The sequence below is a fragment of the Papio anubis genome, chromosome 2 (assembly GCF_008728515.1).
Source record: "Papio anubis isolate 15944 chromosome 2, Panubis1.0, whole genome shotgun sequence".
Classification (NCBI taxonomy): Eukaryota; Metazoa; Chordata; class Mammalia; order Primates; family Cercopithecidae; genus Papio; species Papio anubis.
Window position 1 is genome coordinate 54,804,166 of NC_044977.1, and position 15,484 is coordinate 54,819,649.

The 15,484-nt window shown below is 52.6% G+C and overlaps 1 protein-coding gene across 6 annotated transcripts; it reads left to right on the plus strand.

The window, feature by feature from the left end:
- The first annotated feature begins 6,818 nt into the window (after positions 1-6,818).
- Positions 6,819-15,316, plus strand: PRRT3 (proline rich transmembrane protein 3). Of its 6 annotated transcripts, none has more exons than XM_009200239.4 (5): positions 6,819-7,331; positions 10,678-11,229; positions 11,470-11,752; positions 11,957-12,112; positions 12,873-14,889. In XM_009200239.4, the coding sequence occupies exons 2-5, from the start codon at positions 10,735-10,737 to the stop codon at positions 14,645-14,647; spliced, it is 2,709 nt and encodes a 902-aa protein (XP_009198503.2). In that variant the 5' UTR covers positions 6,819-7,331; positions 10,678-10,734; the 3' UTR covers positions 14,648-14,889. The 6 variants fall into 6 exon arrangements, with proteins under 6 accessions (XP_009198503.2, XP_009198504.2, XP_009198505.2 ...); XM_009200240.4 differs by having other exon boundaries at positions 11,473-11,752; XM_009200241.4 differs by having other exon boundaries at positions 10,678-11,175.
- Positions 15,317-15,484: the final 168 nt, after the last annotated feature.

Sequence of the window (15,484 nt, forward strand, 5' to 3'; positions counted from 1 at the left end):
GGCACAATGTCTCATGCCTGCATCCCAAGTACTTTGGGAGGCTGAGGCAGGAGGATCACTTGAGCCCAGGAGTTGGAGACCAGCTTAGGCAACATAGTGAGGCTTCATCTCTACAAGAAAATGAAAAACAGATCAGCCAGGCATGGCAGCACATGCCTGTGGTCCCAGCTACTGGGGAGGCTGAGGTGGAAGGATTGTTCGAGCCCAGGCGGTCAAGGCTACAGTGAGCCATCATTCCACCACTGCACTCCAGCCTGGAAGACAGAGCAAGACCCTGTCTTGAAACAATAAATAGATAATAATAGGCCGGGCGCGGTGGCTCACGCCTGTAATTCCAGCATTTTTGAAGGCCGAGACGGGCGGATCACGAGGTCAGGAGATCGAGACCATCCTGGCTAACACAGTGAAACCCCGTCTGTACTAAAAATACAAAAATTAGCCGGGCGTGGTGGCGGGCGCCTGTAGTCCCAGCTGCTCAGGAGGCTGAGGCAGGAGAATGGCATGAACCCAGGAGGCAGAGCTTGCAGTGAGTGGAGATCGTGCCACTGCACTCCAGCCTGGGCGACAGAGCAAGACTCCATCTCAAAAAATAATAATACTAAAATAAATAATAATAAAGTATTACTATTTTACCAGTTTTGTTGTTGTTGTTGTTGTTTTGAGACAATCTTGCTCTGTCACCCAGGCTGGCATGCAGTGGCATGATCTTGGCTCACTGCAACCTCTGCCTCCCGGGTTCAAGCAATTCTCGTGCCTCAGCCTCCCAAGTAGCTGGGATTACAGACATGAACCACTGCGTCTGGCTAAGTTTTGGATTTTTAGTAGAGAAGGGGTTTCACCATGTTGGCCAGGCTGGTCTCGAACTCCTGACCTTAGGTGATTCATCTGCCTCGGCCTCCCAAAGTGCTGGGACTACAGGCGTGAGCCACTGCCCCCCGCCCAGAATTTTTTAATGTATTTCCCAAAGTCACTTTTTTGTGGGAGGGGAGGGAGCAGGGGAGTTGGATATTTTAAAAGTAAATCACAAGTATGTCATTTCACACATAAGTAGTAGGTATCATAACATACGGAATTTTTTACACATAACCCACAAGGCCATTATTTCACCCGATACAAACATGCTTATACTTTAATATGTCCTAAGACCCAATCTGTGTTCGTATTTCCCTAATTGTCTTAAAATGTCTTTTCCACAGTGGATTTGTTTGACTGAGGCTCCCAACCAGGCCCCCACATGGCATTTGGTTGCTATCTCTCTTAAATCTCTTATATAACAGTTTACCCTCCCTCCCTTTTTTTCCAAGACATTCATTTGTCAAAGAAACCATGTTGTTTGTTGTCTCTGTAGAGTTCTGTGAATCTCTGAAAATGTTATCTGAATGGAAAATTAAATCTTCAGATTGTTTTTCACTTTAAGGAAAGATTAAGGGGAATGAATTTGTGATAGATGCATAGAAAATTAAGCAAATGAGGCCGGGCGCGGTGGCTCACGCCTGTAATCCCAGCACTTTGGGAGGCCGAGGCGGGTGGATAACCTGAGATCGGGAGTTCAAGACCAGCCTGACCAACATGGAGAAACCCCGTCTCTACTAAAAAAAAAAAATACAAAATTAGCCAGGCATGGTGGCGCATGCCTGTAATCCCAGCTACTCGGGAGGCTGAGGCAGGAGAATCGCTTAAACCCGGGAGGCGGAGGTTGCGGTGAGCTGAGATCGTGCCATTGCACTCCAGCCTGGGCAAAAAGAGGGAAACTCCGTCTCAAAAAAAAAAAAAAAGAAAAGAAAATTAAGCAAATGAAAAACCAAGCAGTACTTACTGCAGGAGAAACAGAATGTCTGGGGAAGAAATTATTATACTTACAGTACACTTCTTGTTTTTTTTTTTGTTTGTTTGTTTTGTTTTGTTTTTTTGTTTTTTGTTTTTTTTTGAGACGGAGTCTCGCTCTGTCGCCCAGGCTGGAGTGCAGTGGCCGGATCTCAGCTCACTGCAAGCTCCGCCTCCCGGGTTCACGCTATTCTCCTGCCTCAGCCTCCCGAGTAGCTGGGACCACAGGCGCCGCCACCTCGCCCGGCTAATTTTTTTTTGTGTTTTTAGTAGAGACGGGGTTTCGCCGTGTTAGCCAGGATGGTCTCGATCTCCTGACCTTGTGATCCGCCCGTCTCGGCCTCCCAAAGTGCTGGGATTACAGGCTTGAGCCACCGCGCCCAGCCTACTTACAGTACACTTCTTGAATCAGCTTGAATAATTGTTTCACAGTTCTAGTATTGTAAATGCAGAATAATGATATCAAAAAACTACAGAAAAATGTGGAAAGTAATAGAAGAGCTACATTTTCATATTATCTTCATAGTAGTCAATAGATTAACCCCCCAAACTGAAAATAATTAACATTAACAGCATAAATCTGATGTGAAAATAGGATAAATACCAGAAGAAATAACCAGAAGTACCAGAAAGAGTTGAAAATAATTACTTCCAGCAAGTGGGAATTGAGAGTGAAAGGGAATGGGGTAAGGATCTGCTGATTTTAAAGTGGCATCAGATTTCGCCAAAAAAAATAACTCTTGGCTGTGGGCGGTGGCTCACGCCTGTAATCCCAGCACTTCGGGAGGCCAAGGCAGGCAGATCACTTGAGGTCAGGAGTTCGAGACCAGCCTGGCCAACATGGTGAAACCCCGTCTCTACTAAAAATACAAAAATTAGCCAGGTGTGGTGGTGTGCGCCTGTAATCCCGGTTACTGGGTGGCTGAGGCAGGAAAATGGCTTGAACTCAGGAGGCGGAGGTTACAGTGAGCGGAGATCGTGCCACTGCACTCTAGCCTGGGTGAAAGAGAGAGACTCTGTCTCAAAAAACAAACAAAAAACCTCTTTAAAAAGATCAAGTTTGTTTAGTTGGTGTTGGTGGAAGCTAAAATCTGAGAATGGATAGGTTAAGACTCCAGGAACTCTTCAGGCTGCATTTGGCCAGTTTAGTAAAAGAGTATAACTCCCCTTGCCCTCAAGAGTTCAGGACAGTGGGCAGAGCACAGAGAAGGTTCGCCAGCCTGCACTGTCTCCCACCTGTTCTCCCTTTTGTTTATTTGCTCATGCCTGCCAGAGCAACCAGCCTGAACGAAAATGCCAGGCAACTGTCCTGGGCTCTGTCTAATCAGGAGATTTCATCATCGCCAGCCCCATCTTCTTTGCCTCTTCCTTCCCTCTCTTTCCTTGGGGAGTCACAACTTTCAGCTCTGTTGGTTTGAAGTCAACAGAGATCCAAACTGGAGGGCCTATTTTCATGGACTCAATTAACTCCTAACATAGTAGGGGCTGCCTGGAAGGCCTGGGGTTTCCATCGCCCCCACTTTCCTCTTTCAGGTTCTTCCAGAGGGGCAGGAGGGTGTCATTACTATTAAGAGCACTGGTTCTGGCTGGGGCGTAGTAACTCATGCCTGTAATCCTAGCACTTTGGGAGGGCGAGGCAGGCTGATCACCTGAGGCCAAGAGTTTGAGACTAGCCTGGCCAACATGGCGAAACCCTGCCTCTACTAAAAATACAAAAGCAAGACTCTGTCTCCAAACACAGCACTAGTTCTAAAGTCAGGCCTCTCCCTTTGTTGCTGCACAACCTTTACCAAGTTATTGAACTTCTCTGAGCTTCAGCTTGCCAGCTGTATAATGGAAAGCATAACACCTAGGGTTGTCATGAGGACTTAAAAAGAATAATGGTGTGTAGCATAGTTTTTGGCAGACCTAGTGCTTGGTAAACAGGAGATATTGACCACCCCTTGTATACTTGGAGTCATCTTCCACTTATCCCCGCCATCCCAGAGTCTCCAGAAGGATGCTGGGAGCTCCATCTGGAGCTGAGATACTCCCCATCCACACCTGCGTCTCGTGTTCCCCACTTAAACATTCACCTCCACCCCAGCCAGTCTCCTCTTTCCATAGGATCAGCTTTCGCCTTGCCTCTAGCCAAAGAGATCCTAATCTCTCTTGCCTTTGTTTGGAATCTCAGAACCCCTGCCAGTTGGTAGTTTAGAAACGCGATGGGATTGGGGCCCCTGGTTCTAAAGAGGGCAGCCAGGAAGCAGCCAGATGGTCCTGTATGGACTGGAAGGTCAGGCACTCACACACCTGCCCTCCTCAGGAGAAACTGAGGAAGGGAACCAGGCCAGCTCTGAGCCTGCGGAGGGAATCTCAACATCTCCAAAGGAGGCTCCCAGCGAGTTCACAAGGGGAAGTGAGAGGAAGGATCCAGACTCCTCAGCTTCTGTAGGGGGCCCTAGCACTGCCTTCTGGCCAATACTGCTCACAGGGGAAAAGATACAGGTCCCCCAGAGGAAGTCAGGATGCTGTCAGGAAGGGACATGGTTATTGCACAACCCTCCAAAATGTCAATTAGCTATATGTAGAATCAGGATCCAGTTAACTTCCTACAAGATTGTAACAACTGGATAAATCTAACAAGATAAACAACAAACAAATGTAGAATCTTGCATTAAGCGTCAATAAACCAGTTGTACATGAAGAGATGGGAACACCTTACTACTAGATCAGTTGGGTAACATGATGTGGCGGCTAGAAACATTAATTCAGTGTGAGGCCGTATGAATGGAGGAGAATCCTGGAAAGGAGAGGTGAAGGTTCACCTTTACTCCCAACGAGGTTCATTTCCAAGAGTCCGACTTTAAGGGGGGCGTTGTTGAGCTGGTAAGAAGCAAACAGCAACGAGATCCCACGGGCCAGAGAATCCCAGAATGCTGTCCTGGGTGACAAAGGAACAGCCAGAGTGCTTATTCCTGGGAGAGCAAGATCAGGAGAAACGAGATGCCTCTTTACAATTCTGAAGGCCACCAACAAGGAACAGATGGCTGGGGTCATGTGGTGAAATGGGTAAGGCCTGCACTCTCTCCCAGGAGCCAAACAGCCGAAACACTTCTGCCTACAGGATGTGGAGCATTCTTCTTTTTTTTTTTTTTTTGAGACTTGTTCTGCCTTCTGTCACTCCAGGCTGGCAGTGCAGGCTGATCTCTAGTTCACTGTAAGCCTGGCCTCCTGGGTCTACGTATTCTCTATTCTCAGCCTCCTTGTGCAGTAGCTGCTGGGACTACAGGCCTGTCTCCCACCCTGGCCAGTTTCGGCCTCAGCAGAGATGCCCACCCTGCCAGCTATGGTGATTTGGCCCCACTCCCTGACCTTCGTGCGACCTCTATTCCCTCAGCCTCCTAGCGCTGGGATTACAGCTTGATTTCTGTGCCTGCCAGGGATGGGATATTCTTCAAACTGCACATGTCAGATACTACTCAGCTGAGTATTATTTCTTCTGTGGTTTCAGAGGAAGCCTTTGGGAGGGAGATGTCAGCTCAGCCCTAGGAAGAATTTTTTCTTTTTCTTTTTTTAAGTTAAATTTAATATTTTATTTGATACAGGGTCTCTTTTTGTCACCCAGGCTGGAGTGCAGTGGTGCGACCTTGGCTCACTGCAACCTCTGGCTCCTGGACTGAAGTGATCCTCCCACGTAACCCTCCTGAGTAGCCGGGAGCCAGGTGTGCACCACCACACTTGGCTAATTTTTTTTTTTTTGGTAGAGATGGGGTTTTGCCATGTTGCCCAGGCTGGTCTCGAACTCCTGGGTTTAAGCAGTCCTCCAGCCTTGGCCTCCCAAAGTGCTGGGAATATAGGCATGAGCCATTACACAGGCCAAATTTTCTTCTTTCTTTCTCTCTCTCTCTTTTTCCCTCCCTTCCTCCCTCCCTTTCTCTCTCTCTCTCTCTTTCTCTTTCTTTTCTTTTTTTTTTTGTGACAGAGTCTTGCTGTATTGCCCAGGCTGGAGTGCAGTGGTCATTGCACTCCAGTGACACAGCTTGTGGTCAATGGACAGAGTGGTCAGTGCGCTCCAGTGACACTCCAGTGGCCATAGCTTACTGCAACCTTGACCTCTTGGGCTCAAATGATTCTCCTGCCTCAGCCTCTGGAGTAGGTAGGACTACAGGCATGTACCACAATGCCCAGCTAGTTTATTATTATTATTATTATTATTTTACATTTTAAAAAGTCTCATCATCTTGCCCATGCTGGTCTTGAACTCCTGGGCTCAAAATGGTCCTCCTGTGTAGGCTTCCCAAAGTGCTGGGATTACAGGTGTGAGCCACTGCACCCAGTCCTGTCTCATTTTTGATAACCACATATATTTCCTGTGTGGATTTCCCTTAAAGAATTGAGCTTAATAGTGGGTGTTTAGTATATCAAGAGGTGTTCAAAGAAACACCAGGAACATTTCGACAGTGTTTACCAGCCCCTTATGCAGACCCATAGATTTTACTACCATGCCTCGGCTAGGCAATTATCTGGTAGGTGCACTAGTTCACGTGCACAATGATGTGTTAAGCATTATGCCTGCTCCGTTATTCCTGCTAGCAAAAGGCTAGAAACAACCTGTGTCCAATCACAGGGGACAGGATGAAGAACAATAACTAGCTGACCATATGCTGGAATTCTGAACAGTGGATACAAGAAATGAGATAAATCTATAGATATTTACATGAAAAATGTGCCAGAATATATTGTAAAGTTAAAAAGGCAAATTACAGAAATGTGTACAGTGGCCGGGCACGGTTGGTCACCTCTGTAATCCCAACAGTTGGGGGGGCTGAGGTGGGCTGATCACCTGAGGTCAGGAGTTCGAGACCATCCTGGCCAACATGGTGAAACCCTGTCTCTACTAAAAATATAAAAATTAGCCCGGCATGGTGTTGCATGCCTATTATCCCAGTTACTAGGGGAGGCTGAGGCAGGAGAATCACTTGAACCTTGGAGGTGGAGGTTGCAGTGAGCCGAGATCACCACGCCACTGCACTCCAGCCTGGGCCACAGAGCAAGACTCTGTCTCAAAAAAAAACAACAAATGTACAGTATGACGTCATTTCTATTTAAGATATACATGTAATTGTGCATTGAAAATAATCTGAAGGATACATACCAAGCTGTAGGTAGGATTTACCTAAAAGGGTATAGGGATACAAAGAGGAAGTGAGCTCCCCGTCCCATGAGGTATGCAAGCAGAGGCTAGCTGCCCCGTTTTCAGGGATGCTGCAGAAGGCATTTCCACATTCCTCAGAGATGACCTCGGTTCCACTCAGCCCTGAGAATCCCTGAGCGAGGGGAAGTCAGGGTTGGGAGAAGAGTCCACCCCTAAGGGGAAAGAGTTAAGCAGGGCTGCGCTCCTGTGGGCGGGCTCGCGATCTGCAGCGCCGGGCTCTGTTAGCCGAGTCTGAGCATCTCGGAGGATGCGGCGCGGCGAGCGGCTGCAGGGACGCGCGCAAGGTGAACGCGGGGGCTGCGGCGCGCAGGTGAGGAGCTGGCCCAGGGAGGGGGCGATGGCTGGGCCCCGGCCGGGAGCGTGGCCTGCTGCCCCCGTCGCGGGCGCAGGCGACAAGGCCTGCACGGCGCCCACCCCCATCCAGCACACTGCGGGAAGGCGCGGAGCCAGGGAGAGCGGAGACGGAGGAGGAGGAGGAGGAGGAGGAGAGGTAACCCGAGATGGACCAGCTCCGAGGCTGCCCTGCAGCGGCCTCGCCCTGCCCCCAGGCCGGCCTCTCCCCAGTCCCTGCGACAGAGAGATCCGCCACCCCCACAGCCTCTCCAGCAGTGGGAGCCCAGGGCTAGGCAAGCCCCGGCCTTGTCCGCAGGTGCCCACATCTCTTGGGTTGGCGGTGGTAGGCAGATGGCATGTTTATCTTTGGAGGCCCCATTCAGCCCTCCAAAGGCAAAGCGTTTTGGACCTCATGTGGAGGATGAGCCTCCGAGGGTTTCACAACCCCGATTGTGTCCACTCAGCTGTGTGACCTTGGGGGAGTTGCTCACCCTCTCTGAACCCCCGTTTCTTCTCCTTGTGAAATGGCTAGTCCCACACCTTGTATTGGGAGGGCGGAATGACATGTTGCTAAGCTTAGCACAGGAGCCTAACTGGGGAAGAACTAAACACAGGGGCACTGTTTTTAGCCAGTACCTGTGTTAGGGGCCTCTCAGCACACCCCTACTCTCAACTCTGGAGCTAAGCCCTGTCTCTGGGCCCCCAGCACCTATCCTAGACCAGGAGCAGCCCACGAGGCTCCGTGAATGTTTGAGAAATGAACTAACAAGGCTTTAAGACAGAGTCTAAACTCAAGTTTGGAGGATGGGACTCAGAGGTCTTTGAACCCCTTGAAATTGTCCACAACTTTTGGTGAGCCAGGATCTTTTTGCTGGGAGAGCATCAGGGATTTTCAGTGGCTTCTTAAGGTGTCTGTGAGCCACCACGGGTTAAGAGCCTGGAAGCTTTGGGGACAGCTGCTCCCCAGAGAGGAAAAGAGCAGGGCCTCTGCCCCCATGCACCCTCTCCTGGTGGTGCCTCCCTGGCCCACCGACAGGCTCTCGGGAACAGGAACTTTTAGGGGATATCCACCTGGGCCAGGTATATACTGGAGGCTACAGGTTTGAAATAAGAGATTATTACAGAATCAGACCAGGGTGACAAGTGCCCAGGAAGGTGAGGGAAGGAAGGCGGGAAGAGGAATGTCTAAGCTGAAACAAGTCACCATCCTATCTTACCTGGGTGTTTACACTGGCGTCTCTCTCCCCGTCTTTTTTTTTTTTTTTTTGAGATGGAGTCTCGCTCTGTCGCCCAGGTTGGAATGCAGTGGTGCAATCTTGGCTCACTGCAACCTCCATCTCCTGGCTTTCAAGTGATTCTCCTGCCTCAGCCTTCTACGCAGCTTGGATTACAGGCACACACCACCATGCCTGGCTAATTTTTGTATTTTTAGTAGTGATGGGATTTCACCATGTTGGATAGCCTGGTCTCAAACTTCTGACCTCAAGTGATCCGCCCACCTAAGCCTCCCAAAGTGCTGGATTCCAGGTGTGAGCCACAGCACCTGGCCTCTCTCCGTTTTTTAAAACACGAATAAGGCTTTGTCATCCCCGTGCTTTCCATCCCCACTAGCTGCCTGTGACATGTGGAATAAAATTCAGGTGCCGCGTTGTGGCCTACAAGACACCTGTGACCTCACTCCGCCTTCCTGATTTTCATTTCCTGTGCTCCAGCAGCACTTGTGTTCTTTTTTTTTTTTTTAGACAGAGTCTGACTCTGTCGCCGAGGCTGGAATGCGATGGTGTAATCTCAGCTCACTGCAACCTCTGCCTCCCGGGTTCAAGTGATTCTCCTGCCTCAGCCTCCCAAGTAGCTGGGATTACAGACACCCGCCACCATGCTTGGCTAATTTTTGTATTTTTAGTACAGATGGGGTTTTGCCATGTTGGCCAGGCTGGTCTCAAACTCCTGGCCTCAAACAATGTACCAGCCTCAGCCTCCCAAAGTGCTGGGATTACAGGCCTGAGTCATTGTGCCCAGCCCACACTCCTATTATTTCTTGAACTCACCCAGCTCATTCCTGCCTCAGAGCCTCTGTACTTGCTGTTCCCTCTGCTAAATGCCTTTTCCCCAAATCTTCAAAGAGCTGACTCTTTCTTATTCAGCATTTAGCTTAAATGTCACCTCAGAGAGGACATCCTGGTACCCACTGTGTAAATGGCCTCTCATCCATCTCTTAGCCCTCTTTTATTTTCTTCATAGCTCATCTTATTTAAAAGTATGTCATCGTCTCTCCCCTAGAATGCTGTTTGCGAGGGCAGTCTCATCAGTGTTTTTCACTGCTTTATCATCAGGGCCTGGCACATAGTGTGTGTGCAAATTATTTGTTGAAATAGTTAAGGGGAATGGAGAGACAGAAAGCTTTCTGGACAGAGGGAAAAGTAAAAGGGTTCTAATGCATTTCAAGCATCAGGTATGAACCTCGCCCATATGTGTTTGGTTATTTAAGTCTTATAAGAGCCGCCTCAAGTTAGACAGGCTTATTATCCCCCATTTTACTGATGGGGAAACTACGATGCAGAGAAGTCAAATGACTCCCCCAGGAAATGAAGATGTTGGGATTCAAACTCAGGCCCCTCCCCAAAGGCAGGTGCATATTCCTCTCCCTCTCCACCTCTCTCATTTTTGAAGTGGGCTTTAGGAATAACATTTCAGGCTGGGCGCAGTGGCTCATGCCTGTAATCCCAGCACTTTAGGGGGCCAAGATGGGCAGATCACCTGAGGTCAGGAGTTTAAGACTAGCCTGGCCAACATGGTGAAACCCTATCTCTTAAAAATATAAAAATTAGCCAGGTGTGGTGGCACATGTCTGTAACCCCAGCTACTCAGGAGGCTGAGGCAGGAGAATCACTTGAACCCGGGAAGTGGAGGTTGCAGCAGTGAGCCAAGATCACGCCACTGTACTCCAGCCTGAGCATCAGAGTGAGACTATGTCTCAAAAAAAAAAAAAAAAAAAGAACAGGATTTCAGCAAGTGAAGGAGAAGGGAGAGAGCATTTCCGCAGAAGCAAAGGCATGGGAGTCACACAGTCCAGTGGATGTTGGAGGACAGATGAACAGCCTGTGGTGGCCAGGGTCTTGGAAGGCCAGGAGAGGAGCTTATGTTCTTTCCTGAGGGAAATGGGGAGCCACTGAAGGTTTTAAAGCAGGCAAGTGCCACATCCAGCAGTTTTAAAAGCAGAGAAGCTGCTGCCTTGCATTGTTTTTCTTTCCTGCCAGCCCCTTGAGGAAGGCATGGGGGCCCTCAGCCCTCACATGTCATTCCCCCTGTTTTTTTTTTTTTAGGCTCATCCAGTGAGGACTGGAAGGTGGGGGCTTTAGGCCCAGGCATCGGAGTAGACCATGGCCTCCAGCCCATGGGGCTGTGTATGTGGCTTTCTGCTGTTGTTGCTGCTGCCACTCCTGGGGACTGGCCCTGCCCTGGGGAGGGGCTTTCCCAGGCCACTTGAAAACTCCAAAACCCCTATGATTCCTGGAGCCCACCCTAAGGGCTCTTTGGGCTCAGAGCCCCACTCCTTTGACATCTTCCTGGACAACCCCAGAGCTGAGAGTCACAGGAATTCTGATGTCCGCCACGCCCCTGCTGACGAGATGCCTGAGAAGCCTGTAGCCTCTCCCCTTGGCCCAGCCCTGTATGGGCCCAAAGCAGCCCAAGGGGCTCAGAGAGAACGACTCCCAGTAACTGATGACCTCCAGATGGCTCGAGGACAAAGCTCCCACGGCTGGACAGGACCTCTGGATTCACAAGAGCTTCTGGAGCAAGAAGCAGTGGCTCCGCACCCAGTGGGCCACCCTCATCTCACTTTCATCCCTACAACTCCCAGACTTCAACTCAGGGTAGCCACAGTTCCTCCCTCCCTGCAGCATGGAGGCCAACAGGGACAGCAGCCACCTAGAGATGAGGGTCTGAAGGCCAAAACCAAGAGCAGGGTCCCACCCACTTCTCCCTCAGACTACCAGGGCCCACCCCACACCCTTGTTCCCCACTCAGGTACTGTCAAGAGGCCAGTCCTGGAAGGACAGGGTGGGTCTGAGGAACACTTCCAGGAGGCAGCTCAAGGCCCCCTCTTCACCCAGCAGGATCCAGCAGCCTCTGATGTTGGCTCAGTTCCCCCAGTTGAGGTGGTGTACTCTCAGGAGCCAGGGGCCCAGCCAGACTTGGCATTGGCCAGAAGCCTTCCTCCTGCTGAGGAGCTGCCGGTTGAGACCCCCAAGAGGGCTGGAGCTGAGGTGTCCTGGGAAGTCAGCTCCTCAAGTCCGCTGCCCAAGCAGGTTGACCTCCCTGACGCTAAGGATTCACCAGGACCCCAGCCCATGGATCCGCCTGCCTCAGAGGCTCCTGACGGGCCGTCCAAGCCAGGTTGGTATCAGTGAGCGTGTTGAGTGATGTTCCGGGGCAGCTGGATGCCTCAATTCTGTTTGACCCTGGGTCCCTCTAGGTCTCATTTTCCTCTCTGTGGCAAATGAAGGTGATTGTGACTCAATCCTGAGGGATTAGGAGCACCATAGGAGGGTCAGGTAACTACTGCTTAGTTATAGTCAGATGACTACTTTGTCATTTCAGAGATAGCAGCAATGAATGGAGCAGACCCCATCTCCCCCCAGCGGGTGAGAGGAGCCGTGGAGGCCCCAGGCACCCCCAAGCCCCTCATCCCTGGTCCCTCAGACCCTGGCCCAGCTGCAAACCGAACAGAGAGCCCCATGGGGGCCCTGCAGCCAGGTGAGGGCATGGCTGGGGTGTGGGGAGAGGGAGTGCTCTGTCTAGTAACTGAGAACCTCTGTTGGGGGTGTGTGAGGGGTGGAGGGCAGGGAATGAATGGAGACAATCACCTGCTTAAAGGAGTTGCCCAGGGCCTCCTTCAAACAGCCTAGGATAATAAATTCATACTCACTGGGAAATCTGGGAGAAGTCATTTGCCCTTTTGGGGCTAGAATGTTCTAATATGTAACATGGATATGTTTTAGAACAACAACAACAAAAAAAAATACAAAAATTAGCTGGGTGTGGTTGTGCATGCCTGTAGTCCCAGCGATTCTGGAGGTCAAGGCTGCAGTGAGCCCTCATTGCACCACTGCACACCAGCCTGGATGACAGAGTGAGAACCTGTCTCAAAAAAAAAAAAAAGAAAGAAAGAAAGAAAGAAAGAGAAATTTCAATGCCCAAGCCACGTTCCAAGAAATTCTTATTCCTTGGCCTCCAGACGATTCTATTATGCAGCCCATGTGTTGAACTGCTGGGGTACTACCTCCCTGATAGTACCCTGAAATAAAAACGATAGGGGACATCCATTTAGCACTTACTGGGTGTTGGGCACCATGCTAAACATTCCATCTTCTTCACAACCCAATGAGGCAGATGCTGTTATCTCCATTTTGCAGATTTGCTTGGAAAAGTTAAATGACTTGCCAACCACACTAGAGGGTGATAGAAAATCAAAAGCACTTTTCAAAAGGCGATTTTAATATTGTTATCATTGCAGATGACGCCGAGGAGTGGCCAGGGCGCCCCCAAAGCCATCCCCCAGCACCCCCAGTCCAGGCCCCCTCGACGTCACGCCGGGGCCTCATTCGAGTCACCACACAGCGAGCCCTGGGCCAGCCTCCCCCTCCGGAGCCCTCAGCCAGCTCCATGGCTTCAGCCCCAGCCTCCAGCCCCCCAGCCAATGCCACTGCACCCCCGCTACGCTGGGGCCCCCTGCGGCGGGTCCTGAGCTTCTCCTGGGAGCTGCACGTCTACGGGGTGGGGGTGCTCTTTCTGCTGCCCGCGTTGTTGGCGCTGGCTGCGCTGGCAGCCGCCCCAGCAGGGCCCCGGCTGGCATTGGTGGCCGCGGTGCTGGTGCTCGTGGCTTCAGGGCTGCGATCCGCCTACATGCTTACCGACCCTTATGGCTCGCAGGCGCGGCTGGGCGTTCGCGGGGGCTTGGTGCTCTACAACCTGCCCTTCCCCTTGCTGCTCACGGCGCTGGCGGCCCTGACTCTGCTCGGCCTGGGCGCCGGGCTGCCGCCACCGCTGCAAAACCCACTCCTGCTGGGAGCAGTGGCGTTGGTGCATGGTGTGGGGTTGCTCGCGACAGACCTGCTGTCCACATGGTCTGTGCTCAACCTCCTTATGCAAGGCTTGTCGTGCGCCTGGGGCGCGGCCGTGGCTCTAGGCACGCTCTGCCTGTGCCGTCGCCGCCTGCTGGACGGCCCACGGGGCTGGGATGCCAGCCCGGGCCCTCGGCTGTTGGCCGTGGCGGGCGCGCTGGGGCTGCTGGCCAGCGGCTTGCAGCTGGCGGCTGCGCTCTGGCTGTACCCGGGCCCCGGTCGCGTGGGCCGCTTCTCGTGGGCCTGGTGGGGTGTCCACTTCTGGCTGCGCCTCCTGGAGCTGACATGGGCGCTCGCCCTGGCGCTGGCCGCGGTGGCTGCCGCGAGACCCAGGCCGCCCACGGAGCACGCTTGCTGGGCTAAGCTGATGCGTCTGGCGTGCCCGGCGCCGTCGGGCAAGAGCGAGGTGCCGGAGCGACCCAATAACTGCTATGCGCGGCCCAGCAGCGTTGGTGCAGGCAGCTTGGACATCAGCAAGAGCCTCATCCGCAACCCGGCGGAGAGTGGGCAGCTGGCCACGCCCAGTTCAGGCGCCTGGGGCTCGGCTGCGTCGCTGGGTCGCGGACCCCAGGGTGGCCCAGGACTGTCCCGCAACGGTGTGGGACCGGCGCCATCGCTGAGCGAGCTGGATCTGCGGCCGCCATCGCCCATCAACCTGAGCCGTAGCATCGACGCCGCGCTCTTCCGCGAGCACCTGGTGCGAGACAGTGTGTTCAAGCGCTGCGGCCTCCGCGGCGTGGCCTCCCCGCCGCCTGGAGGCGCTCTGCGGCCGCGTCGGGGCAGCCATCCCAAAGCCGAGCTCGACGACGCTGGCTCCTCGCTCCTCCGCGGCCGCTGCAGGTCGCTCAGCGACGTGCGCGTGCGCGGGCCGGTCCCACAACACGTAGTGGAAGAGCCCGACGGGGCAGCCGCGGTGGCTTCTGGCAGCTCCCTGGACAGCTTCTCCAGGGGCTCACTCAAGATCAGTTGGAACCCCTGGCGCCACGGGCTGTCATCAGTGGACAGTCTGCCCCTAGATGAGTTGCCCAGCACAGTACAGCTACTGCCTGCCCCGACCCCAGCCCCTGACTCTACCGCTGCTCGGCCGGGGAACGGCCAGGGAGAGGTCCAGCCGCGCGGCAAGCCTGGGGAATCCCGCAGCGCCTCCAGTGATACCATCGAGCTTTGAGGAGCGGTCCTGACGCAGGGCTAGGACCCTGGCCGATGCCCACATGGCATGGCAGACTGGGACAATTGAGCCTTTAAAAAATGGGTATCCTGGCCGGGCGCGGTGGCTCACGCCTGTAATCCCAGCACTTTGGGAGGCCAACGCGGGCGGATCACGAGGTCACGAGTTCGAGCCCAGCCTCTTAGTCTCGAACATAGTGAAACCCTCGTCTCTACTAAAAATACAAAAAAATAGCCAGGTGGCACACGCCTGTAGTCCCAGCTACTCGGGAGGCTGAGGCGGGAGAACTGCTTGAACGGGAAGACGGAGGTTGCAGTGAGCCGAGACCACGCCATTGCACTCCAGCCTGGGTGACAGAGTGAGACTCCGTCTCAAAAAAAAAAAAAAAAAAAAGACATCCCCAGGCCTCCACCTGACGACAGCCCCCGGGGGACAGCCAGGTTTGAACTCACCCCACCCCCATGCCTTGTTTTCTGCTTTTAATATTTCTGGTTTTCAGCCGGTATTTTGCACAGAGGCCGTGTCTTATGCGGAATACAGGGTGGGTATGCATGGATTTGGGCATGAAGAACAGGGAGCAGGTGCCCCAGACTCCCCAACATGGAGTGATGAGCCTCGCTTGTCTAGACTGTCCTCTTTGTGCCAAAGAAATAAACCCTTAGGACTTGGCTCATGCTTCCCACTGGCCATGCCAGGATCCTGTATTCATAGAAGGAGAGACTGGAGGCCCTGCCTCCCAGTCATTCTAAGTCCTGTGTATTGGACAGAGGGGAGGACTTTGAGGAAAGGTTGCTTGAGGCTTGGAGGCCCTGGTCTTAATGGCGACCACACTTATTG